Source organism: Zingiber officinale, chromosome 3A, assembly GCF_018446385.1.
Source record: "Zingiber officinale cultivar Zhangliang chromosome 3A, Zo_v1.1, whole genome shotgun sequence".
Lineage (NCBI taxonomy): Eukaryota > Viridiplantae > Streptophyta > Magnoliopsida > Zingiberales > Zingiberaceae > Zingiber > Zingiber officinale.
The window spans coordinates 155,718,677-155,743,093 of record NC_055990.1 but is presented as its reverse complement, the minus strand read 5'-3'; the positions used below and the strand labels follow the sequence as shown (position 1 = coordinate 155,743,093).

At 44.0% G+C, this 24,417-nt stretch overlaps 1 protein-coding gene and 1 pseudogene across 3 annotated transcripts; both read left to right on the top strand.

The window, feature by feature from the left end:
• Nucleotides 1-13,721: 13,721 nt before the first annotated feature.
• LOC122052943 lies at nt 13,722-14,562 on the top strand (annotated as a pseudogene).
• Nucleotides 14,563-14,912: 350 nt separating this feature from the next.
• On the top strand, nt 14,913-17,824 carry LOC122052942 (14-3-3-like protein F). 3 transcript variants are annotated; one of them, XM_042614714.1, is made up of 5 exons: nt 14,913-15,102; nt 15,200-15,744; nt 15,946-16,068; nt 16,909-17,025; nt 17,526-17,824. In XM_042614714.1, the coding sequence occupies exons 2-5, from the start codon at nt 15,259-15,261 to the stop codon at nt 17,550-17,552; spliced, it is 753 nt and encodes a 250-aa protein (XP_042470648.1). In that variant the 5' UTR covers nt 14,913-15,102; nt 15,200-15,258; the 3' UTR covers nt 17,553-17,824. The 3 variants fall into 3 exon arrangements, with proteins under 3 accessions (XP_042470648.1, XP_042470647.1, XP_042470646.1); XM_042614713.1 differs by having other exon boundaries at nt 15,183-15,744; XM_042614712.1 differs by having other exon boundaries at nt 14,913-15,744.
• The last annotated feature ends 6,593 nt before the right edge of the window (nt 17,825-24,417 follow it).

Genomic DNA, 24,417 nt, shown 5'->3' with positions numbered 1-24,417 from the left:
TTCATTACAATTATACCATCTGATCTTCCTTTCTCTTCTTTTCTTTGCCTGCACTTGTTTAAACTTATTAGTTCTAAAAAATTTCTTAAATTTTCTTACCATATATGTTGTTTCATCATTGTTGAGGGAAGTGTCGACATCTAATTCTTCCTTCTTGGCTTTTAGAGCAATATTGTTTGATTTTTCTACTTCTTGAGAATCTACATAGCGAGACTCGTGAAGTTCAAAAGTTGAAATCAAATTTTCAAGAGTACTTACCTCGAGGTCCTTAGAGATGTAGTAACATCTACTAAGGCTGACCACTCTTGTGTTCTCGGAAAAGCATTAAGTGTGTACCTTAAAGAGTCACGATTTGTTACCTTTTCTTCGAGATTGTTGAGCTAGGTGATCAGATCTTTGATCCTTGCATGGAGCTGGACTACCTTCTCTCCTTTGTTTATCCAGAGGTTTGTCAGTTGGCTTCAAAGGCTGCCCCGCTTTGCCAGTTTGGCTTCCAAAGTACTTTCGTGAAGTTCTAGGAATTTTTCCTAAAGATCTTTGGTAGAGTTGTAGCTTCCTATCTGGCTAACCTCCTGAGGTGAAAGTCACAAAGTCAGCTTGCTCCTTCTTCGTCCATATGTACTATTCTTTCTCGGCTCCATGCTGATCTGTAGGTGCTACAAAATTATATTTTATAATCAATAATATTTCAAAGTTGGTATTGAAGAATACTTCCATATGCTTTTTTCATATTACGAAATCTCCCTCAAATTTCGGTGGGTAGATACTGGATCCAGCCATTTCTTTTGCTTCGGATGGTGACTAGTCCTTCTGGAGTGAGTCTGGCTCTGATGCCACTTGTTAGGACCCGTGCGGCCGATAAGAGGGAGTGAATTGTCTTGAAGAAAAGAAAATAGACCTTTTTCGATCTTTTGAAATAATAAAACATTTGTATAAAAAAGGGTTGATAAAATAATTAATAAATGAAAAGAGATATAGTATACTACTTGGTTTGCAATAAGAAGATTGCTAATCCATGAATATAAAAAGCTCGCCATGAAGATCTCCTTCAGGCAGAGTAATCTCTTACAACGATGACAGCTCATAAACAAAGTAGTAGAACAGTAAATGGATTCATATACAAGTGATTCTGAATTACTAAAATCAGGGTTGTATTTATAGTCTTGCTTCAGCGCATGGAAGAGTTCTGAGCGCCTGGGTGTGGATGAGAAGCTCGATATGTGACCGAGCTATGATGATGTTGGATCGGGCCTTCTCTATCCCGGTCGGGCGAGTGGGCCGCCCAACCGACCGGTGATACAGGGGCGTTGATTGCCTTGACTTTGACCTTTGACCTCCACTGTGGCAATGACCCTCCACTGGGTGGGCCCCTCATCACCGCATCACATGCCTCCCCCTCAAGTTTAGTCGAAGGAGGCTGCAAGTCCAAACGACTAGACAGAAAAAGTCTGTAGATCAGTTGGCCGATCGGCCGTGATATTGGGTGGACTCCGGTCGGTCTACCAAAGAGTGTCAGTCGGCCATAGGACCAATCCTTGAAGCCGATCGGTGCTTCGCATATTTGTACTTGGGCTTTCTCCTTCGGTGTCTTCGAATGCGTGCGGTCAACACTGCTGTCACCCAAATCTCTTGGGAATTCATGTAAATCGCCCCCATTAGGGCCGAGCACGCACCCACGCCTGTTAATGGTGTTCATTAAATGTGGACCAGTGGGGAAATGCCACGTGTCACAGTCGTAGTCACCGCACGTTCGAAGCGACAGGTGCTGATGTGACGTTTGTCAGTTTGAATTCTAAGGCTGGATCTGTGCTCCGGTCCTCGTGACCTAGATCGGACGGCTCGGTCGGCCTAGCCCAAAGTTTATAAAGCCGCAGCGTCGGCTTGTTCTCCCCACTTTGCGTCTTCTGTGAGAGTTGCCGACGAAGTGTCCCTATGACGTTTGTCAGTTTGAATTCTATGGCTAGATCTGTGCTCCGGTCCCCGTGACCTAGATCGGACGGCTCGGTCGGTCGAGCCCAAAGTTTATAAAGACGCAGCGTCGGCTTGTTCTCCCCACTTTGCGTCTTCTGCGAGAGTTGCCGATGAAGTGTCCCTGTGCCATTGGTGCTCCTGCGATCTTCTTCCCTTCTTCCGCGACCACCTTTTCTTCTACTATGAGTTCCCCTCCTGAACCTTGTTTGCCTTCAATCTTTGCGTTTCCACTCCAGTGCTTTCTGTATTCCTCGTTCACATTTCTTCTCTTTAAACCCCCTTTTTCTCATATTTTGGGCAATGGCAAGCTCTTCACAGTTGTCAGACCCCGCTCTTGGACTCTAGTATACTTCCATGGAGACCAGATTTGACGCGGGCGACACTGAGATCCTTAGGAACATCTTCGATATTCCTTCTGATCACGAGATCATTAAAGCCTCTCTGTCCGATCAACCAAATGACCTGCCGACTGGCACCATATGTCTATTCCGAGACCAGTTTATGACCGGTCTTTGATTCCCTATCTACCCCTTCATCATCGATGTCTGTAATTACTTCTGTGTTCTCCTTTCGCAGCTCATACCGAATTCTTTTCGCTTGCTGTGCGGCGTCATCGTGTTATTTCGGCTACGCGACATTCCTTTGACCCCTCGAGCTTTGCATTACTTTTATTATCCCAAGCAATCCGAACTGGGAACATTCCTATTTCAGTCTCAGGTCGGCCTAGTGTTTTTTGACAAAATGTCAACTTCCAACAAACATTGGAAGGATTATTTCTTCTTTATGCGACTCCCCGAATGACTTAGCTTTCGGGCGCGCTGGCAGGTCGAACTACCACCTCAACCCAATCTAAACATGCATAAGAGCCGAGCAGACTATCTGCAGCAGCATCCCTGATGGCTGGTCAAAAATATGACATCCATAAGCTACTGCTGGAAGATGTCATGTACATCTTCGGTCTGAGCCCGATCTACGCCAAGCTCCCGAACGGCTTAGGTACGCCATTATCTAATCCTTTCTTTTGAGTCTAACTGATTTCTTTTCTGTCTCTTGTAGACGAAGTCATGATGCGAGTGCAGGTGGCTGGCTACACAAAGCTTAAGGATGCCGAGGTTGAGCTGGCTGTTGCAAAGGAATGGCGAGCCGAGGTCTAACGTCGATCGGCTCCCATGAAGGCACGCTCACCGAGAGCGGGGAGACGCCCACTGTGGATGAGGGCGCTACCAACTGGGCGCCTAGCATCGAAGTTGCTGGAGAGCCACTTCCAACCCTTGAGTCGCAGCATGCCGCCCGGACCGAAGTCTCCTGGTCTTCTGCGATGGCAAGCCCCTTATTAGGCGCAAGGGACGCCGAGTGGACCAACCTTACTGTTCCGCCACCTCAGTTGTGAGGGTCGCCGAGCGAGTAGGTACTTCATCTCCCGCGGCCATCCCAAAAACGACGAAAGCCACTTCATCTGATCAGACGTCGTCCCTGGCTAAGCTGCCGCCAGAGACCATCGTTGTATAACCGGTCGCCTTTCTGACCCCGACCCGATGAAGGGTTTTGCAATCCGATATCCTTCCCGCATCCACAGCCCTACCTTCTAGTCCAGTAGCCTCTTCCCAGTCAGCCCTGAGCGGTTGGCGTTCCGTGATGACAATCCTCCACCTGCCAACAGAGGATTACCTTGAGCCGAGCGTCCAGCCTCGCACTCCGGAGCACAAAATCCTCATCCGCGAGCCGCTCGCCGACATTTGGGAGGAAGCTAGGGCGCAAGCTGCGATGATGCCCCTTGGGGCCCTCGCCAACAACCACCTGTAAATGTCCATCAGGGTATGTATTTTACTACCAATTCATGATTTGCCTCCGATCGACGTTAACGTTTTCCTGTTCGCTTGCAGTACTGGATGGAAAGCATAGCCATATGCCAATGGCTCGCTTTTGTGGAGGATGAGCTGAAGAAGCTTAAGATCTCGAGCAGCGCATCCTCCTCCCAAGGGTCGCCTATTACTGAGGTCACCCAACTGAAGGCCGACCTGGAGAAGGCCAACAAGCTCCTCGAGGATGAGCGGCAGAAGATGGCTGACCAGGAAGTTATGCTGGATTGGCTCAACACACAGGTTAGCACTTTTGATAAAAAAATCGAGTCAGCCACGGTGAGGAAGAACCGAGCTATCAATGATTTAGAGCTAAAGAACCAACAAGCCCGGGCTCTTGCCCAAAGCTCAAGGAAGCTGAGAATTTCCTGATCACCGAGTGGAACAGCCGCTCAGCTGTGGAGGCCTCTCTTCAGGGGAAGCTCAAAGTTGCTGAGGATGCTTTGGAAGCCTCTCGCTCGGCTCTAGCGACATATCAAGAAGGCGAACCGGGCAGGCTTGAAGCGTTGAAGCAGGCTTACCTTCGCTCGGACAAATTCACTAACAAGGTTGACTAGCGGATCGTCCGGATCTTCGAGTTGGCTATTGCCGGGATGCTCTAGCAGCTCAAGGCGAACGACCATCTTCCCACAGTACTGATGGACAACGTCATCAATCGCAACAAGCTGAACGACTTGCTGCCTGATAACGTTTTTGATTATCTAGAGTGAGGCTGAGCGTCCATCTTGTAGAAAATTTCTTTTTGAATGTAAGTCTGCCCGTTCGGCGGTGCACCCCCTTTTTTACAATGAATGTTCGCCCGTTCGATGGAACTTTCTTTTTATAATTCTCCTTGTATGACTGCCTTTAACCCTCTATGGTGTTTGTGTGTATCACCCCGAACGGACAACACCTTCGAGGATGCTTGATAATGCGAATCTGTCACATCCGCTAATCAAATTGTACAAATGTATTTATTCACTGAACACCTTAATTTCACAATAACGTTGTAGTAACGAGCCCAGGATCGATCCGAGGAACCAACGGTAGAATGTAATTTAGGATTGTCTTTTATTCCTATTTTTTGGGGTTTTCGATATAAAAATGGAGTTGGGGGTTTAAAAACTTTAAATCTAAATCTAACAGAGGAAAAACATAGCAATTAAGAAATTAATCTAAAGCATAACTAAAACCCTATGTATGTGTCAACAAGCAATCAACAACGCATTGTCACCTTACGTTATGATTTAACCGTCGGCACACTTAAACTAAGAATAAAATAGAAACGCCTAAATGAAATACAATCTAAAGAAACATTAAATCTTAACATACAAAAACTAAGCTACTCAACAGTGCTACAATTAAGCTAAAGCAGAATTAAGAACAATTTCAAAAGCAATCAAAACTAAATTACCCAATGCACTTGAATTAAAACAATTAATCTAAAGAACTATGATTACTGAATCAAAATATAATAAACTGAAATGTAAATCTATCAATAGTAAAAAGAATGCAAAAGTAAACCCTAAACCAACTCTACACCAAACCAATTCTCTCGGCAACTTCTCCTTGCCATCACACAAGGAAACAATGGAGAACACTCCAACTGTAATCGGAGAAGACAACCTCAGCAACTGAACTCAGCTCAGCCTTCACAAGCATCATCGGAGACCACTCCAAACGAAACGGATGAAGATCGGAGCTGCCAACCTCAAGAAATCTAACAATCTGTGAGCTGCAACCTTAGATCTGATGTGGAGAAGATGATGGATGAAATGTCGTCGGAAATGGTCCAGAAGCAGTGGAGGAACACCGCCAAAGCTCACGGATGGAAGCGGAACCACCAATTGGAGGAACACCTCGGAATCGGCGGCGCTGTAGAACAGAGGTTTGCAGACACAATTCTCGCTGTAGGACCACCTTGGAGCGAGGTCAGATCGCCGGAAGCTGGACGCTAGTAGTTGGGAGCATCGTCGCCGATGAATTCGCCGGAAAATTGATGTGGAAATGGAGATGGTGGTCGGAATCTCGCTGGAGACGCGCGACGCGAAGCACAGGAGAATCGACGAAGGCACTGTAGCACTGTAGCTTCTCATTTAAACAGATCTCAGATTTGAACCGACGGCTGAGATTGATTTGGAGCTAAATCAACGGTGAAAGCTTGCCCAAAATCTGATCCGAAGGTACTGATGTTGATCTAGGGTCTGGATCTACCCTCCTGTAGGTCGGATCGATCAGATCATCACTGGATGGCCCAGATCTGCCGATCTTCAATGAACGGCCCAGATTAATCCGGCTGGATCAATGGCTGGATGAACTCAGATCTGGATCAAAACTTTTGGATCTTTATCAATGGCTTAGATCTGCTCCCCATTAGGTTGGATCGGCCAGATCTTCAACGGATGGTTCAGATCTCTCCTATTCTTGATAAACGGCCCAAATCGATCCAAAGCTTGATCTTGTCTTTTGAACTCCGATTCGAGCCCAATTCTGGTCCAAATAGATCCAAATCTAAGATCCTTTGATGCCTACAAAATAAGAATCAAATATTAGCATCAAATAACACCAAAAATAATATAATTTGTAATTAAGTCCAACATCTATGCAATGCACAAAAATATAATGTAACCATGATTTAAACTATGAAACCAACATCAAAACCATGCATAAATGAATCAAAATAATGTAGTAAAATCATGGTTATCAATGCTTGCCTGAGCAGCATTTCTGCGGCTAGCCACTCGGCCATACGAGTGCCATTGAAGGAATTGAGGAAGGTTTATACCTTCTCTCGGGTTTAACGTCGTCGCTCGATGATTTGACGAAGACTTGGGTTTAAGGTCGCTGCTCGACCGTCGATGGAGACAAGCGTTTAATGTCATCACTCGACGATTTGACGAAGATTTAAGTTTAAGGTCGTCACTCAACCGCCGATGGAGACAAGCCTTTAACGTCGCCGCTCGACTATTTGACGAAGACTTGGATTTCAGGTCGCCGCTCGACCGTCGATGGAGACAAGCATTTAACATCGCCGCTCGATGATTTGATGAAGACTTGGGTTTAAGGTTGCCACTCGACCGTCAATGGAGACAAACGTTTAATGTCGCCGCTCGATGATTTATTATGTCGTTTGTCACAGAGCTTAGAAACCCATTGTTTTTTACTCTTGCCCTATATGCAAAAAGTACAGGGATGCAAAGAGATTAACTGTTACAGAACGCACCTCTCACCCGACTCGTAAGTCTGGAGATGGTTCGTGCTCCATGGCCGCTCCAGTCGTCGTCCGTCGTCATCCTCCAAGTAGTAGGCGCCCGACCGAAGCTTCTCCATGACCTTGAAGGGTTCGACCCATGGGGCCTCCAGCTTGCTGACATCGCCGATCGGGTTCACTTTCTTCAATACCAGGTCATCGACCTGGAACGACCTTGGGATCACCCTCTGATTGTACCTCTTCTTCATCCTCTGCCAGTATGCCATTAACCGGGCAACAACTTTTGCACGAGCTTCGTCAACTAAGTCTAGCTCCAGAAGCCTCCGCTCAGCGTTGTCCTCGTTGTAGTGTTGTATCCGATCGGATTCAACTCCGACTTCGACGGGGATGACTGCTTCGCCGTCATATATCAGGTGGAAAGGGGTTGCCTCGGTCCCTTCTTTGGGAGTTGTACGGATCTCCCATAGTATGCTGGGTAGTTCATCTACCCAACTCCCTCCAACATGGTCGAGCTGAACGCGCAAGATTCGAAGAATTTCGCGGTTGGCGACGTCCGCTTGCCCGTTGCTCTGAGGGTAGGCCAATAAAGTGAATGCTTGCTGAATACCATACCCTCCGCACCATTCTCTGAGTTTCTGACCGGCGAATTGCCTTCCATTATCTGAGATAAGCTAGTGTGAGATACTGAACCGATAGATGATGTGCTGTCAGATGAACTTCATCACCATCTGTTCGGTTATTCTTGCCAGCGGCTCGACTTCGACCCATTTGGAGAAATACTCCACTGCGACGAGCAAGAACTTCCGCTGACCTGTTGCGATGGGGAATGACCCAACAATGTCCATGCCCCACTGGTTGAATAGGCAAGAGACTGTGGACGCCTTTATCTCCTCGGTCAGTCAGTGAGAGAAGCTATGATATTTCTGGCAAGACCGACAGGTAGCCGCCATCCGGGTGGCATCTTCTTGGAGGGTTGGCCAGAAGTATCCGACCAGTAGAATCTTTCTTGCTAGTGAGCGGTCGCTCGAGTGTCTTCCGCAGGATCCTTGATGTACCTCCCATAGTATATAGTCGGTGTCCTCCGATCCGACGCATTTAAGTAGAGACCTAGAGAAGGCCTTCTTGTAGAGCTGATCCCCGATCAGTGTGAACCGACCAGCCCTTCTCCTAAACAAGCGAGCCTCCTCCTGATCGGACGGTGTAGCTCCCGACCTCAAAAACTCCGACAATGCCGACCTCCAATCATTTGGGAAGGTAAGCCCCTCCATCAGGTCAATATGAGCCACTAAGCATACATGCTCTATCGATTGTGTTATGACGATCGGTGATAATGAGATGGCTAATTTGGCCAGCTCGTCTACAGCCTGGTTCTCCGACCGGGGGATCTTCTGTATGACGACCTCCCGAAAGTTGTCCTTTAGTTTTTCGAAGGCTTCGGCGTAGAGTTTGAGTCGCGCGTTACTTATCTCGAATGTCTCGGTCAGCTGCTGAGCGACCAATTGAGAGTCCGAGTGTTTGAGGACCTTGATGGCTCCAATGTGTCGGGCGGCTTGTAGGTCGGCTATGAGCGCCTCGTATTCGGCTTCATTGTTTGTTGTCCTGTAGTCCAGCCGAACGGACAGCTGCATCTGCTCCTCTTGGGGGGAGATGAGCAATATGCCGACCCCCCTCTCCTGCCGAGTAGACAAACTATCCACATATATCCTCCAAACGACTTCTGGCTCAGGATTTTGTACCAAAGTAATGAAATCCGCTAAGGACTGCGCTTTGATGACCGTTTGGGGTTGATACTGGATGTCGAACTCGCTGAGCTCTGTCGTCCATTTGATTAGCCGTCCGGACACTTCTAGATTGAGGAGGACTCGCCCCAAGGGGCTATTGGTCATTACAATGATGGAGTGAGCGATGAGGTACGGGCGAAGCCTCCGAGCGGCGAGTACCAACACATAAGCCAACTTCTTGAGACCAGTGTACCGGGATTCAACATCTTTCAATATATGACTTAGAAAATACACCGGCTGTTCCTCGTTGTTCTGCTTAACTAGGGTCGAACCGACCGCATGCTTGGTTGACGCTAGGTAAATTCGGAGGGGCTCGCCGACAAGTGGCTTAGGTTGTACAGGTAGAGAATTGAGATACGCCTTGAGTTCTTTGAATGCCCAGTCGCACTCCTCGTCCCACTGGAATTTGGTGGCTCGGCACAGTATCTTGAAGAATGGCAAGCGCCGATCGGATGATTTTGAGATGAACCGAGATAGTGCAGTTATCCGACCGATGAGACGCTGGGCTTACCTCAAATTTCTAGGTGGTGACATGTCTTGTAGTGCTTTTACTTTACTAGGGTTTGCCTCGATGCCCCGCTCAGTGACGATGTAGCCCAAGAGTCGCCCACTTTTTACGCTGAACAGACACTTGTTTGGATTCAGCTTGATTCCGTATGTCCTGAGTGTCTAGCAGGTCTCCTTGATATCTGCACACAGGTCAACAACTCAAAGGGATTTGATTAATATGTCATCGACGTATACCTCCATGTTACGGTCGATCTGCCGTCGGAACACTTTATTCATCAGCCTCTGATAAGTAGCTCCGACGTTCTTTAGTCCGAACGGTATAACATTGTAACAGTACGTTCCGTCGACAGTAATGAAGATGACCTTTTCCTGATCTTCTCAAGCGAGCGACACTTGGTGGTACCCTATTAATACGCGTACAGCATGCATATCAGCTCACACCCAGCAGTGGAGTCTACCATCTGATCAATCTGAGGCAGCTAATAGAAGTCCTTTGGGCATGCTTTGTTGAGATCTCGGAAGTTGATGCAGACTCGTCACTTGTTGCCCGACTTCGAGACCAGCACAATATTTGCGAGCCAGCTCGGGAATTGAACTTCTCGTATGTGTCCGGCCTCCAGCAGCTTCTCTATTTCTGCCCGGATGATTAGATTTTGTTCGACACTGAAGTCTCTCTTTCTCTGCTTTACTGATCGAGCGTTCGGTCGGACATGAAGTTCGTGTTGCGCGACGCTCGGGGAAATCCCGGGAAGCTCATGTGTCGACAACGCGAATACATCGTAGTTTTGCTAGAGGCAGGCGATCAACTCCACCTTCTGCTCGGCTTCCAGATCAGACGCTATGAAAGTTGTTGCCTTCGCTTGGCCGGGATGGATTTGGACTTCCTCTTTTTCTTCTTAGACTAGGGTAGGTGGTTTTTCGGTGATTGTGCTTACCTCTAGCCGGGGAGCTTTCCGAACTGACTTGGCCTCAGTCTTGACCATCTCGACATAGCAGCGCTGGGCGACCAACTGGTCACCTTTGACTTCCCCGACCCGGTCGTCTAACAAGAATTTGATCTTTTGGTAGTAGGTTGAGACTAATGCCCGGAACTCATTGAGGGTCGGTCAGCCTAGGATGACGTTGTAAGCTGAGTGAGCGTCTACCACAATGAAGTTTGTGGTTCTGGTTCTCCTGAGCGGCTCCTCTCCGAGCGATATGGCCAACTTGGTTTGGCCGATCGGCAAAACCTCGTTGCCCATGAACCCGTACAGTGGGGCCATCTTTGGCAGTAGCTCGCCTTAATCGATCTGGAGCTAATCGAAAGCCTTCTTGAAGATTATGTTTACCGAGCTCCCTATGTCAACAAAAATTCGGTGAATGGTATAATTTATGATTACCGCTCGGATGATGAGAGTGTCGTCGTGGGGGACTTCTACGCCCTCGAGGTCCCGAGATCCGAAGCTAATTTCGGGCCAGTTCGCCTTCTCTCGACTATAGTCTACGGCATGAATCTCCAACCGCCGAGCGTATAACTTCTTGGCTCGATTAGAGTCACCGCTGGTTGGTCCGCCGACGATGATGTTTATTTCTCCCCGAGCGGCATTGCTTCTATTTTCCTTCTCTCAAGCGGATGGTCTGTTTTGCACGTGAGAGGCTAGGGGATGATCGACACTTTCCCTCTGCTGATGACGGTGTTGTCGCTCGGGTGATCTTCTTGCATCTTCCCATTGCCCGACAAATTGATGCCTGTGTCGCCGGTAGGGAGAGGGAGATCAACGATGATAGCCCCTCGGGGCTGGCCTAGCGATCAGCATCAGGCCGTGACATTCACATGTGTTGTGTGACACCGACTGGTGGAAGGAGCAAAACATAGACGTCAATACCTTGCCTTTCGATGTCTTTGGCCGGCCGGAAGCCACATGCTGCATGGCATGCGCCCTTGTTTCCTGATGTGGCCGGCCTTCGGCTCTTGGCCCCCTCGGCGATTGGTGGCTGCTCGGCGGTCGGCATTCGGTCGGCGCCGAGGATTCGGCTGGTGCCTCCTTCCTTCTTGCTGCTGCCTGGGCCTCCTCCACATTTATGTTCTCATTAGCCTTCTTGAGCAAGTGGTCGTAGTCGCGGGGCGGCTTTCTGATAAGCGACCGAAAGAAATCCCCCTCGACGAGCCCCTATGTAAAGGCATTCATCATGGTCTCGGATGAGACAGAGAAATGTCCATAGCTACCTGGTTGAAGCGCTGGATGTACACTCGGAGAGTTTCTCTCGGCCCTTGCTTCAAGGAAAACAAACTGACATTCGTCTTCTAGTTGCGCCTGCTGCTCGTGAAATGATGTAGGAAGGCCATTCGAAAATCCTTGAAGCTTCGTATCAATCCGTCCGGCAGTCTCCTGAACCAGCGTTGTGTCAATCTGGAGAGTGTGGTGAGGAAGACCTGGCACTTCACCCATCCGTGTATTGGTGAAGTGTAGTCATGTTGTCTAACTTACCCAAATTGATCATCCGGGTCTGTCGATCCGTTGTACTCTCCAATCGCCAGTGGAGCATAGTGCCTTGGCAATGGGTCGTGCAATATTGCTTCGGAGAATTGGCGGTTGATCCGTTCAGGAGACACGTCACCTCGAGGCGCCTTGCCTTTCCGTGCATCCTGAACGGGCGCTTCGTTTGAAGAGGACCTTCGCTCTTGATTCGCCTGCCCGATCTCTAAGGGCGTTTGGAACAGAGCCCGGTGGAATGGTATCGGGGCGGGCGATGCCTCCCCATGGGTGTCGGTCGACCCTCTATTTTGTCCCCAAATGGAGAGCTATTCCGGCTGGTCCTCGTGCGCCGCTCGGCCCCCTAATGCCGATGTTACTTGATACGCCAGTCAATCAGCTAGCGCCTTTTGCTGTCGCTGCTCGACTATCTTCTGTGTTCGAGCCTGTACGAGCATATCGAGCTCCTCTTGGGTGAGCGTCACGGTGTAAAGTTGTCCAGCGTCCTCCATCTTCTTGGCTCGGATGCAGGTTGTGTTCCCACAGGCGACGTTAAATTTGATCCTGTCCGAGAGTCAAGGTGATGGATGCTGGAGACGTGGCACTCCTGTTGACCATGCGTGGACTCCGAACTAGGGGGACCTGCAACCACAGCAGCGTCAGTGCCTAGCTAGGGAGGGGTTCCCGGCGATGACCCTCTGACGCTCAAGTCAGTCACCGACAGTGTGGAAGCAAAGAAGCAGAGTAAGAGAAGCATAGTAACAGTGTGGCTACAGTAAAAACTAGCATACCTCCATTGAAGCTTGGGGTCCTTTATATAGGGCTCCAGGGGTGCACGTGCATGCTCCTCGAGATCTGTATGCTTCTCGAAGCTTTCTCTGAAAAGACATGTCAGGAAAGTATCCATGACACCATACCTTAGTGACCCGAGCATATCTCTGACGTGACAGTGGAAGCTTCTGTCGTGCGATCCACTGCCTGACCATGCTGCGGATCATGCCGTCTGTCAGTGGCAAGGGCTCCCAGAAGGATATCGCCAAATCCTCCTTTTGTCCATTACTAGGCTGAGCGAGTGAGCCGTTCAGCCAACCATCAGTCGTCTGGACACTATCGTTCTCGAGTTGAGCAGGATGGCCGCTCGGCCAACCTTCCACTGTCCGAGCTCCGCTTTGAATGTAATCTGCTCGGTCGTGGCTCCGCTTGGCTGGTTCCGAGGTTTGATATAAGTCCGAATGGGCTGACCGCTCAGCGTGTGCCTCATCGACACTTCTCTTGAGCGTCAGAAGCTCGGTATGTGACCGAGCTATGATGATGTTGGATTGGACCTTCTCTATCCCGGTTGGACGAGTGGGTCGCCCGACCTGCCGGTGATACAAGGGCGTTGATCGCCCTGACTTTGACCTTTGATCTCCACCGTGACAATCACCCTCCATTGGATGGGCCCCTCATCACCGTATCAATATATATTTAAGAGAAAATTATAATATTTATCATTTTATTTTAATAAATAAATTTAATATATTTATCTATATATTTAATAAGTAGAGTGTAAAATTAATAAATTTAATATTAAAATTATTATTATTTTTATTTAAAAATTAATTCGTGAACTTAATGAAAAAATTAAAAAAAAATTCACGAACTAACTAATCAAATATTATAAAATTTGGATTTAATTTATTTATTTTTATGAGTCGTATTAACCGAGTTCAAGTAATCTTTTATCTAACCGAATTTTGAATGACTCATTTATACCCCTATCTCAAATACATTATGTATGCGTTCTTGTGATCATCGTCCAATACTGTGAGATGGGAAAGGCCGGATTACTCCAGAACATTCTATCATGGTGCCTGTTGCTTCAGAAACAGCTACCCCACTGGCTCCTCTTCCTTCCCTGAAACCCTCGCACTCCTATTTAAACCCCACGTATCTGTTCTGTTCCGTTCTCGCACCGACCCAAACGCTAACTACGAATATCGCTTCTCTGTTGGTGATCGAGAATGGCCAGCTTCATAGCTCTCAGAAATGGCGTTGCTTCCAAGCTCGTGAAGAAGCTACCCATCGCCGTACCAGTTAGCCGCCACGTGCCCGCCCCCTTCGCTGCTGCTACCACTACTCGCTCCTTCAACACCAGCGCTCTACTTCAGGTCGATGGCGACGATCGTGCCTTCGAACGCCGCTCCGACTCCGGCAACCGCTCTGATTTCCCTTCCGTCCAAGGTAGTCGTCAGCTCATTCCACGCCGCCCTGTTTTCTGCTTCTTCTTTTTTTTACATTCGTCGCTTTTCATCTTATGATCTGCAGCCGGGGTTGATTAGTCTGCCTTTTATGTATCACAGATGTGTTTGACTTTGATCCGTTCAACTCGACGCGGAGCCTCAACCAACTACTGGACCTGATGAATCAGATCCAGATGCTGGACAACGTCCCGTTCTTTTCTGCTTCGGTGGGGCAGAGGGAAGCCGCCCGCGGGTTTCGCCGTGGGTGGGATGTGAGGGAGGACGAAGATGCTTTGCACCTGCGAATGGACATGCCTGGGCTTGGGAAGGAGCGTGTGAGGGTGTGGCATGAGCAGAACACCCTGGTGATCCAGGGCGACGGGCGACGGAGAAAAAGAAAAGGTAGGGGAAGAGGAGACCACCGGACGGAGGTACAGCAGCCGCATCGTTCTGCCGCCGGAGTCTTTTAAGATGGATCAGATCAAGGCGGAGATGAAGAACGGCGTGCTCAAGGTGGCGGTGCCCAAGTCGAGGCAGGAGGAGGGGAAGGACGTTTTCCAAGTGAAGGTCGAGTGAGCTCAGAATCCTTATGCTAATGCCAGTTTTGCTTTCAATAAGGCTTAGCTTAGCGCTTGTTTCTGGCTCGGTTTTTTCAATGAGTTAGTGCTTGGCTTCTAGCTGCTGCTAAATCATGGATGGCTGGTTTACATGCTCACCTCTGTTTCTGTCATAGTATGCAATTTCGATTGCTTCGACAAGATATTTGATAGTCCATATTATTACTAAGGTCATTTTGCTGCTTAATTGTGTCTTTTTAACATCGTTCATTTGCTCGTTGCTATTGCAGTCCTCTGTTACACAAACATTTGAGGTGGATCGCATAAGCAAAGCCAAGCAAATTTTATGGACAGGGTGATGAAGCAAACCAAGAATTGAGTAAACCAACAAGGTCAGAGGGCCACATAAAAGAATTGGCTCTTGATTTGCTTAGTCTGAGAATGCGATCCTCTTAATCAAATGGCACGTAGAGAAACATTGAATGGGTTAAAGAGCAGGATGTCGGTTAGAACTCAGCCTGTTGAACCGGGCCTCTTCTTCTGTCTAATAATATCACAGGTAAACCAATGGGTTTGAATGTTACCTTCCACTAAAACGTTTAAAGCTTACAATCAAACTCCTATAAATTGCCCGCGTAGCCTCTTTCCTTCCGCAGCTTTTCTCTTTCCCCTTGCGTCCAAGAAGAAGGATCTTTCAATTCTCTCCGGCGAGGCGATGGCGGCAACGAGGGAGCAGTACTTGTACATGGCCAAGTTGGCGGAGCAAACGTATCGGTACGAGGATATGATGGATTATATGGAGAAGATCGCTTTGGCGGCGACGGTGGAGGAGGAGCTCACGGCGGAGGAGCGCAGCCTCCTTCCGGTGGCTTACAAGAACGTCATCGACGCCCTTCGCAACGCCTTTGGTACCGTCTCATCAGCCGAGCAGAGTCAGGAGAACCAAGGCAACAGCAACCGTCTCACCGCCATCAAAAGCTTTCGCGTACGAATCGAGACCGAGTTTTCATCAACCTGCGGACGCATCCTCGACTTCATCGAGACCACCCTCATACCGAAATCTCCCAGCAATGCCTCCAAGGTTTTGTACCTTAAGATGAAGGGCGATTACTACCGCTACCTGGCTGAGGTCAAGATTAATGGACATGAACAGCACAAGGACATCGTCGAGAAAGCTTTATCTTCCTACGAGATCGCTCAGGTTCTTATCCTTCTTGTTACAGTCCTCGATGTGCCTGATTTGACATCCGTTTGAATTCACGATTTGATTGTCTCGAACTACGAAACTACTTTTGATCTTGAATTAGCTATAATTGTTCATTCGAGATGGAAATTATCAAATTATTCCTAATAGGGCAAGGGTATAGGGATTCTTAATGATATAATTGATTGGTTCTGGCAGGAAGCTGCTCGGGCAGAATTCCCACCTACACATCCACTTCGGCTTGGTGTGGCACTAAATTTCTCGGTGTTCTACTACAAGATTCTATATTCTCCAGTAAAGGCTCATAGTATAGCCAAGCAGGTAAGCAACTAAGCTCATTGGATGGGCATCCTTTACTCTTATTTTGGTTGAGGTGATCAGTGATTTGCGATTCATGTGTCCGTGCCTTTGAGTTTGTGGGGTTTCTTTATGGGGTTTCTTGATTCAATTTGACCTTGCTTCTGAGTTTGTTTCTTATCAATGTATATTAGCATATCAGTTGGAATTGCCTTTATGGTGTAGCTCATACGTTGTTAAAAATGTATGTAAATAGCATTATCTCATCTAATTGTTCTGAAACATATAATTTGGTTCTGGAGCAACACTAATTTCTTTAACAGAGTTCAAATAATTAGACGTAATCCTCTTGATCAACTCTCCTCAAACCATGATTGTTTTGTTTTTTCAGATTTAAAACTCTTCTGTTTTTTGTCATCGTATCTCCTATTTCTCTCTGAAAATTTTGCATTATTTCTTAATGTTGTCCTTTTGTATTTTCCTTTTTCAAGAGCAATAGCTGGCTTCTTTGTACTTGATTTCCAAACAAAATGCAGTAGCTTGGGTATTGCCATATTGAGCTTAGTGCTACCTTAGCCTTCGTCATAAGAGATTATGGTGCATGTATTGCATACCATCTCACCCTTGTCAAACTATAGGCCAGTTAATTGCACTTTTTCTGGAACAGCAATCCATATCTTTTTTTTTCTTCAGCTTACTGAATTCAAGAATTTAAAGTTGCAGTTCCGAATTAGCATCCAGCTATTTATCATTTGCAGCCGGCTTTTCATTTCTCTGTTGATTTTTTCTCCATTTTTACACTTTGTTAGACTTGGTGTTTTGTTTTGGACTTTCTTAATATGGGCCCTCTTTTTCTATTACCAGGCATGTGATGAAGCAGATTCAGAGCAGGATACACTTCAAGATGATTCGTTCAAGGACAGCGCTGAGATTATGCAGCGTCTGCGTGGGAACCTCGACATATGGACGTCAGACATGGAGGTAATATCTTAGTTTAAGCTAACATTTTAGTTTAAAGGGAAAAATTCTCCTATATTCCTTTGGGCTTTTAGTTATATGCCATTGGAACGCATTCCAATTACATGTAGCTTAGCATTTTATGTTCTTGATTTTTGTTGTTAACTATGGAATGTGTATCATTATAAAATATACATGAATTTGAGCATATTGGTTCAGTGGTAACAATGTCTCTTAATGCGAAAGATTAATGTCTCTTAATGCGAAAGATTAATGCCCTTATACTCATTATATATTAAACTGATATTTAGAATTTCAATTACTCCTATACATTTGTGTAAACAAATATGAGCAAACTTATTTTGCTGAAAAATCTAGCAACTAGGCTATATTTGATGATATTTGTAGAAAGTTTTGATACCATCGTTAGTAGTATGTTTTTACTTATTGGATCTAGTTGTGTGTTGTTGCTGTCAATGATGACTGATATATAAAAACCACCACCTTTGTTGAACTGTTTGCAGGAGGGGGAAACCGAACAAGATAAGTGAAAGGATCAAACCTGATGCCGGAGCAAGCACATTGATTTTAAAAATTAGCTGTTTGATTCATAGAATTACTGCTTTTTTGTTTTTTCAAAATGGAAACAAACTGAGATGAAGAGATCGCATAGAATTCGGCAGTTTTAAAATCAGTATATGAAGTGAGGTTATGAACTCACCTCCTCGTGTTAAAGCTTTTTTACCTTCAGCTTGTTTTCTCTTCCTGCAATTATAAGTTTGTAGTGCACTTGTTTTCCTTTATTAAATCTTTTTACCTTCAACATGAGTCAGTCTAGAACTGGTTTTTCACCATCAAATTTATGTCTTTACTTCACAGCTGACCAAGTAACGCACCCTTCTCGAGTCATCTTCCCCTCCGCCAGTCAGTTCGATAGAATCACCCGTCCTGATTACCTTGATAGCTCTCCAAGCTTCCTTTGCACAATGATAATAAGAAAACAAGTGTTTCAATCCTTATGTCCTCAATACTTTTAATCATACAGAATATCTATCATCTCATTACTGATTCAATCAGAAACCAAATTAAATCTACCAACAAGATAATCAATGATGAAGGTGTTTACATCTATAAATTTCTTCTTAACCCCAAAAGATCAGATATCTTACTCAAAGATCGACACTAACTGGTCCAGAAGTCAAAGCACGGATAGGATTTGAGCTTGTCAATATGTTAATCATAATAGATCGACGTCCCAACTAAATGGATGCAGTTATTATTCCACGCCATAGAGAAACTAGTTATGAGAAGTGGTGTCCTTGTAATGGAATGGCTTTGAAGCCTACTATCTTAATGCACCAAATGTTAGAATCTTATCTTATTTCATAAACACTTAGTGCAATGGAATCTTAATTCATAAAAACTTTATTTATCATTACAAGGTAGGTCAAAGTGCTCGAAACCTAACACCAACAATCGTAACTAAAGTCTCTGATTGCATTGGGGATAGAACCACAATTGAAGACAAAGTTTGAGTTTTTGGTAGTGAGCAAGCAAGTTAAGTAAACAAAAATTAATTGACAACTCTATTTATAGAGGGAAATGAGCACGCAAACGAGAATAAGAATGACTAGGTGGATAGTCCAAGGGTAGTAACAATGAAAAATATGAAGTATGATTTGTATCAAATTCCTTAAAATGACTTTATTGGCAGCAAAACGTGTAATCTGTCATTCCAACGGTCTCACATGATCGATCTCACGATCATTTGTGAGAAGATAAATCGAAAAACTATAGCTAATCAGTGCCCTTAAAATGACTCATTGAACATTACAATGGAGGAATAACTAATGGGTTAAAATTACTCATTTTAATCACCACTTATAACCATAGGGTGAAGTTTGTTGAATCATGCACCGCCAAATACGGCAAGATTATATATTAGTATTTTCAACCTTGAAATTGGAAGGTCAAAATTGTTTGTATCATAAATATATATACTCTTAAAAATATTATAAATTATTTATATGATTAAAAATTAATGAAATAAAAAATAAATTTTACATCAATGCAAAGAAATTGAGAGATTATTATAAAATAAATAATAGAATATTAAAGATATTAATGAAAAAAATTAAAGAGAACGCAAGGATGAAGAATGAGGCAATGTGAGTTAGAAAATGAGATTGAAAAATAAAATTTTTCAATATGACGATTCTTATTTGAGGATACCAACAGAAATATAATTATGTCAGAAAGAGATTCCCGATGGATTATTATTTTCATCGAGAAGGAAGAAGGGAGGGGTTATCGACGGAATTGTTATTGTCATCTGTAACCCCTGGCAACCCCTAATTTTCCATATAATCACCGATGAAATTCAAATTCCATTGGTGATTATGTGGAGGGCTACCGACGAAATTGGAATTCCGTCGGAATTCATTAACGAGATATTAATTCTGTCAGAATTTATCGACGGAATATCAATTCCATCAGTGATCCATAGTGAAAATCAAGGGCGCAACCCCGATTTTCACTCACACACACGTCTTCCCTAATCTCCCGAGTCACACCATCTCTCCAGCCCCATTGACTATTTCCGATAAGATTTCTTCACCCTAATATCTCCCTCTTCCTAATTCCAGCAATAGTTGGCGGCTTTGTCGGCCGCTAGCAAACCATTTTTTTCTTTGCTGGTCGCCAACCACTGCTTTGACAACACACGGCTAGCGGTTGGCGCCTTGGTCGGCCGCCAAAACGTGATCGTTCGTTTGGTTGGCCTCTAGAATGCGGCCAGCTGCTTGGCGGCCATAGGTTGGTCGGTCGCTAGTTGTTGGCCATTGCTAAAAGCTTGGTCGGCCGCCAGAACACGGTTGGTGGCTTGGCAGGGCCTGCAGTTTGGTCGGTCGCCGCTTGGGCAGTGGGTAGCTATTGGCCACGACTGGCAGATTGGTTGGCTACATTCGGCGTCTTGGCCGACTGCCAGCTCACCACCGGAAGCATGGGTGGCTGTAGCTTGGCTAGCCGCCAGCTGTTGGCAGTGAGCTTGGCTATGGCTGGTAGGTTGGCCATGGCTAGCAGGGTGGCTGCCCACCAGCATGCGACAGACAACTTATCCAAGCATTAGCTTGGTCCCGTTGTGAATTTGTCCTAGCTTGTCATTCTTTGTGATTAATTTTAGCTATTTTTTTTTGTAGGTAACTGCATTTGCAGCTCTTCTCCGGCTAGACTACTCATTTTCAGGTGTAATTTAATAAACAATACCTATATTAAGTTATTATTTACATCTATAGCATGATATGATCATTTTGTTATTTTAGTGTTGGTATATTTATATCTAAGATAATTTTAGACCTTATTATCTTTAGTTGAAACATGAAACATAGTATAGTTTCTTTTTTTATGAAACTCATATACTTTGTAACAAATTATATGAAATTGTATTCTCATTAGTTAACAATGTCTATGAATAAAACTTGGATGTACAATCTGTTGGTCCTAGTGGGGACAGCAAGAGGGGTAAATTATCTTGAAATTATAATTTTACTCTTCTTGTTTTTTTGACTTGAGTTGGACAAAAACTTTTAATAAATAAAAATAAAATGTGTATAAATAAATATGAGGCTATTGAGATTTACCAAATTTGCAACCGGAAAGGTTGCTAATCCAAAGCAATGTAAGCACTAGCTAGCAAAGTCTCCTTCTTCGAGCAAGGTCAGAGGCGGAGAAACCTCGTACAGCGTTTGAAAGCACAAAATGTAAATACAAAAAACAGAGTTGAAAATGAAGTACATAAAGTGTTGTGCTTGAATAAGAGAACAAGCTCTTCTTTTATAGCCCTTTGGTCAGATTTGACAGTTGGCTGATGTGGCAACTTAGGACTCCTGGAGCAGGTCTGGGCGCACCAACAATGCACTCTATCTGCTTCACAACGTCTCTTCAACGGCTTTAGGGTAAACTTTTATCCTCACCCGGGCACCTAGACCAGTCCAAGCAGTTGGAGTGTTGCTGACGTGGACTCTAAACGTCATCCGCAGCAACGACTCGTCGAGGCGCCTAGACAAGTCAACTTCATGTTGACTTGTTCGGTTTCTGCTCCAATCACTTGGGTAATTCTCCGACCATCTAGAGTTGAGCTCACCCTGACCCAACTCCGGCCTTCTCTTCGAGTAGGCTTCCTCCTCGGTTTCTCGTCTCTCATATCATAGCGTGTGTCCTTCTTGCTCCACTAGTATACTCTTTCATAACTTCTCGTCCCTCGGATGCATTAAGTCCGTCGACTCACTTCCCGTGTCATCTTTCTCATCCGCTGCATTTTCCACTTGACTTTTTGTGTTCCTAAATCTCTACACACTCAAACACAAGGTATTAAATAAGCATAGTCTAACTTAACTTGGTTGATCTCATCAAAACTAACTCAGAGTAATCATAATCTCTTCCTTTTTAATGTATATCAACTCGGGTTAAGATTAGGGTTAAACAAAAATGTAAAAAATAATTGTAATTAAGTATGGGTGAAATATTGTAATTAAGTACAAATGAAATATTGCAATTAAGAACAAGTGAATTGCAATTTAAGAAACACAAATACACATTTCCTTTTTTAACTCCTAACTTTCTCTACCCTTTTAATCATGTCAAAAAAAAATAGGGGTACGTGCTAACAAATTCTAAAAAATTTTCTAAGGGTTACTCAAATAATGACCAAGTTTGAGAAAAATTTTTAAGAATTATTTTTTGAATATCCAAAATTCTAAAAATCAAAAATCAGATTTGTCAAAAATAATTAAAAAAAATAATCTTCTAGAAATTATGAAAAAAATCACTGACAAAGACAATTATCCAGATTAGTGTTAAATTTTTCATGAGAAAATAATATTTATTTTAATTAAAATAAATCATTTTGGATAGCATGTATTTTTGAAATAAAAATACTTAAAAATAGAATTTACATCTAAAAATCTTGCTGATTATTTTCAATGTTAAAAATACAATGGTAATTAACTAAAAATAATCAGTTTTCCCAAAATTTATCTCCAAAAAATTTTAAATTTTAACTTATATTTTTTGATTAAAAATTCATAAAAAAATTATATAATCATCAAAAAATAAAAAAAATTAATCTAACAGGAAATAAATTTCATTATTAAAAAAAATTAGCCAAAAATATGAACAGTAGTAGATATATGAAATATTTAACTATGTTTTTATTTTAGCATGCATAAAAATTAATTAAATCTAACTAAGCATTATTTGGGTACCCAATATAAGTTTCTACCTACTGAATTAACAAGATAATTTTTTGAAATATATTTTTGTATCACTTTTCTAATTTGACTCTTGCGAAATCTAAAATATAAATTAAGTATTTGAAAATTTCTAAAATTCTGGCATTTGAATATACATAATTCTTTTCTAATGTTTTTATTTGTTCCTTTAATTTTTATTTTTAATTTTCAGTTTATCAAAATTTTCTAAGGGAGATCTATTAGCTAAAGTAGTTCTTAAGTCTAAATTTTCTCTTTTTAACTCTATGCATTTCATCCTTAGCTTGCAGAATGATCCAGAAAGCTTTTGTATACCTTCATATAGTTGATTAGGAAGTAGAAGACGTAGCTGACTTATCATGTCATCCTTGTAATTCGATGTTCTCCCTTTATCGCTGCTCTCTTCTGATGTTTCTCCCCCTTCATCTATGCTCATCTCTGAGGTACTTTAATTTCGTCATCTTTCTGGTGATCCACAATTAGTGTTAGTCCGGCATATTCTTCCAGCTCGGACTTGAATGACGACTCGTCCCACGTTGCTCTAAGGTTCTTGTGCTTGATTTTATTTTGCCCTTTATCTTTTTCTTTTGGTTTGTTCTTCTGTTTAGGACAGTTGTCTTTGATGTGCCCTTCTTGACAGTTATAGCATTGAACCTTTCTTCTTCTCCTTATTAGTTTTTTTTCCTGAGACTTACTGAACTTGTTAATTTTAAAGAACTTAGAAATTTTTCTTACCATGAATGATTCTACGTTTTCGTCGAGAGATGATTCTGAGTCTGGTTCATCCTTTTTGGTTTGTAGTGCTAGATTCTGGTTTGTCTTCATTTCTTTTGTAACTCCTACACATCTAGACTTGTGTAATTTGAAAGTCAAAAATAGTTCTTCTAGAGTACTTACCTCCGAGTCCTTAGAGATGTAGTATGCATCTACTAAGGATGACCACTCTTGTGTTCTCGAAAAGGCGTTGAGCGCGTATCGGATTGAGTCTCGATTCGTTACTGATTATTAAAGGTTGTTGAGTTGGGTGATCAGTTCTTGATCTTCGTATGGAGTTGAGTCACCTTCTCTCTCTTGTTCATTCAGAGATTTGTTAGCTAATTTCGGAGGATGTCTCGTCTCGCTAGCTTGGCTTCCGAGGTGTCTTCATGGAGCTCCAGGAATTTCTCCTAAAGATCTTTTGAGGAGTTGTAATCGCCGATTTGGCTGACTTCTTGCCATTGGTCTTAAAGTTAGCCTGCTACTTTTTGTTCCAGAGGTGTTCCTATTTTTTGTTCTCTGTTTTCATCTCTGGACTTCAAAATCATTTTTTAAGTTAGAAATACGTCGAAATCAGTTTTAAAGTATACCTCTAATTTGTGCTTCCAAAGTGCAAATTCTCCTTCAAACTTGGGTGGTTGAATGTGTTGGTACAATTTACACTAATGATCAAATTCAGGTTTTAATGAATAACAAGTGTAATAAAGTTAGAGTGTGTATGATCTAATTGCTTTGCCTAATGTACAGGAGTTGATGGATCTGGAAGACTTGACACTAAGGTGAAATCCAACTAGGTTCACAGCACCCGATAGCTGGTGCAAAGTCCACATAGGTCAATGAGTGACTCGATATCTGGCAGGAAGTCTAATTGGGTTTGCGGGACCTGGTAATCGACTGAAGCCCAGTTGGATCTACAAATCTAACAACTGATGGAAAGACCTGGTAGGTCAAAGGAAAGTTAAGCGACTACAGTTGGTAAGTGAGGCAAGTCACTCGAAGAGGGAGATCCAATGAGGACGCATTCCCGATTGAGAGAACAGTAGGCATTGGTCTGACTTAGATCCATTTGGAAAACCTAAGCTGAGACTGTAACTAGATTCTAGTCTCGGGCATACAAGATCTAATTAATACTACTATCTTATTATGCTAACTTTCTTTTGTAGGATAAACATATTTTTGTTACATGAACTAACTCTTTTTTGAAAGAAAGAGAAGTGTGAAAAAGAGGTGGTCGGGTGCCCGGAAGGGATTCGAGAGCCCGGACAAGTTTCAACCGGGCGAGTGCCTAGCTAGGCACCCAGGCGGTCCGGGCGCTCGGAGTTGGTCCAGGCGCCCAGACCAGCAAAACTCATCCAGAAGTTGAGTTGGAGCAGGTCGACTGGCCAAGCCCACA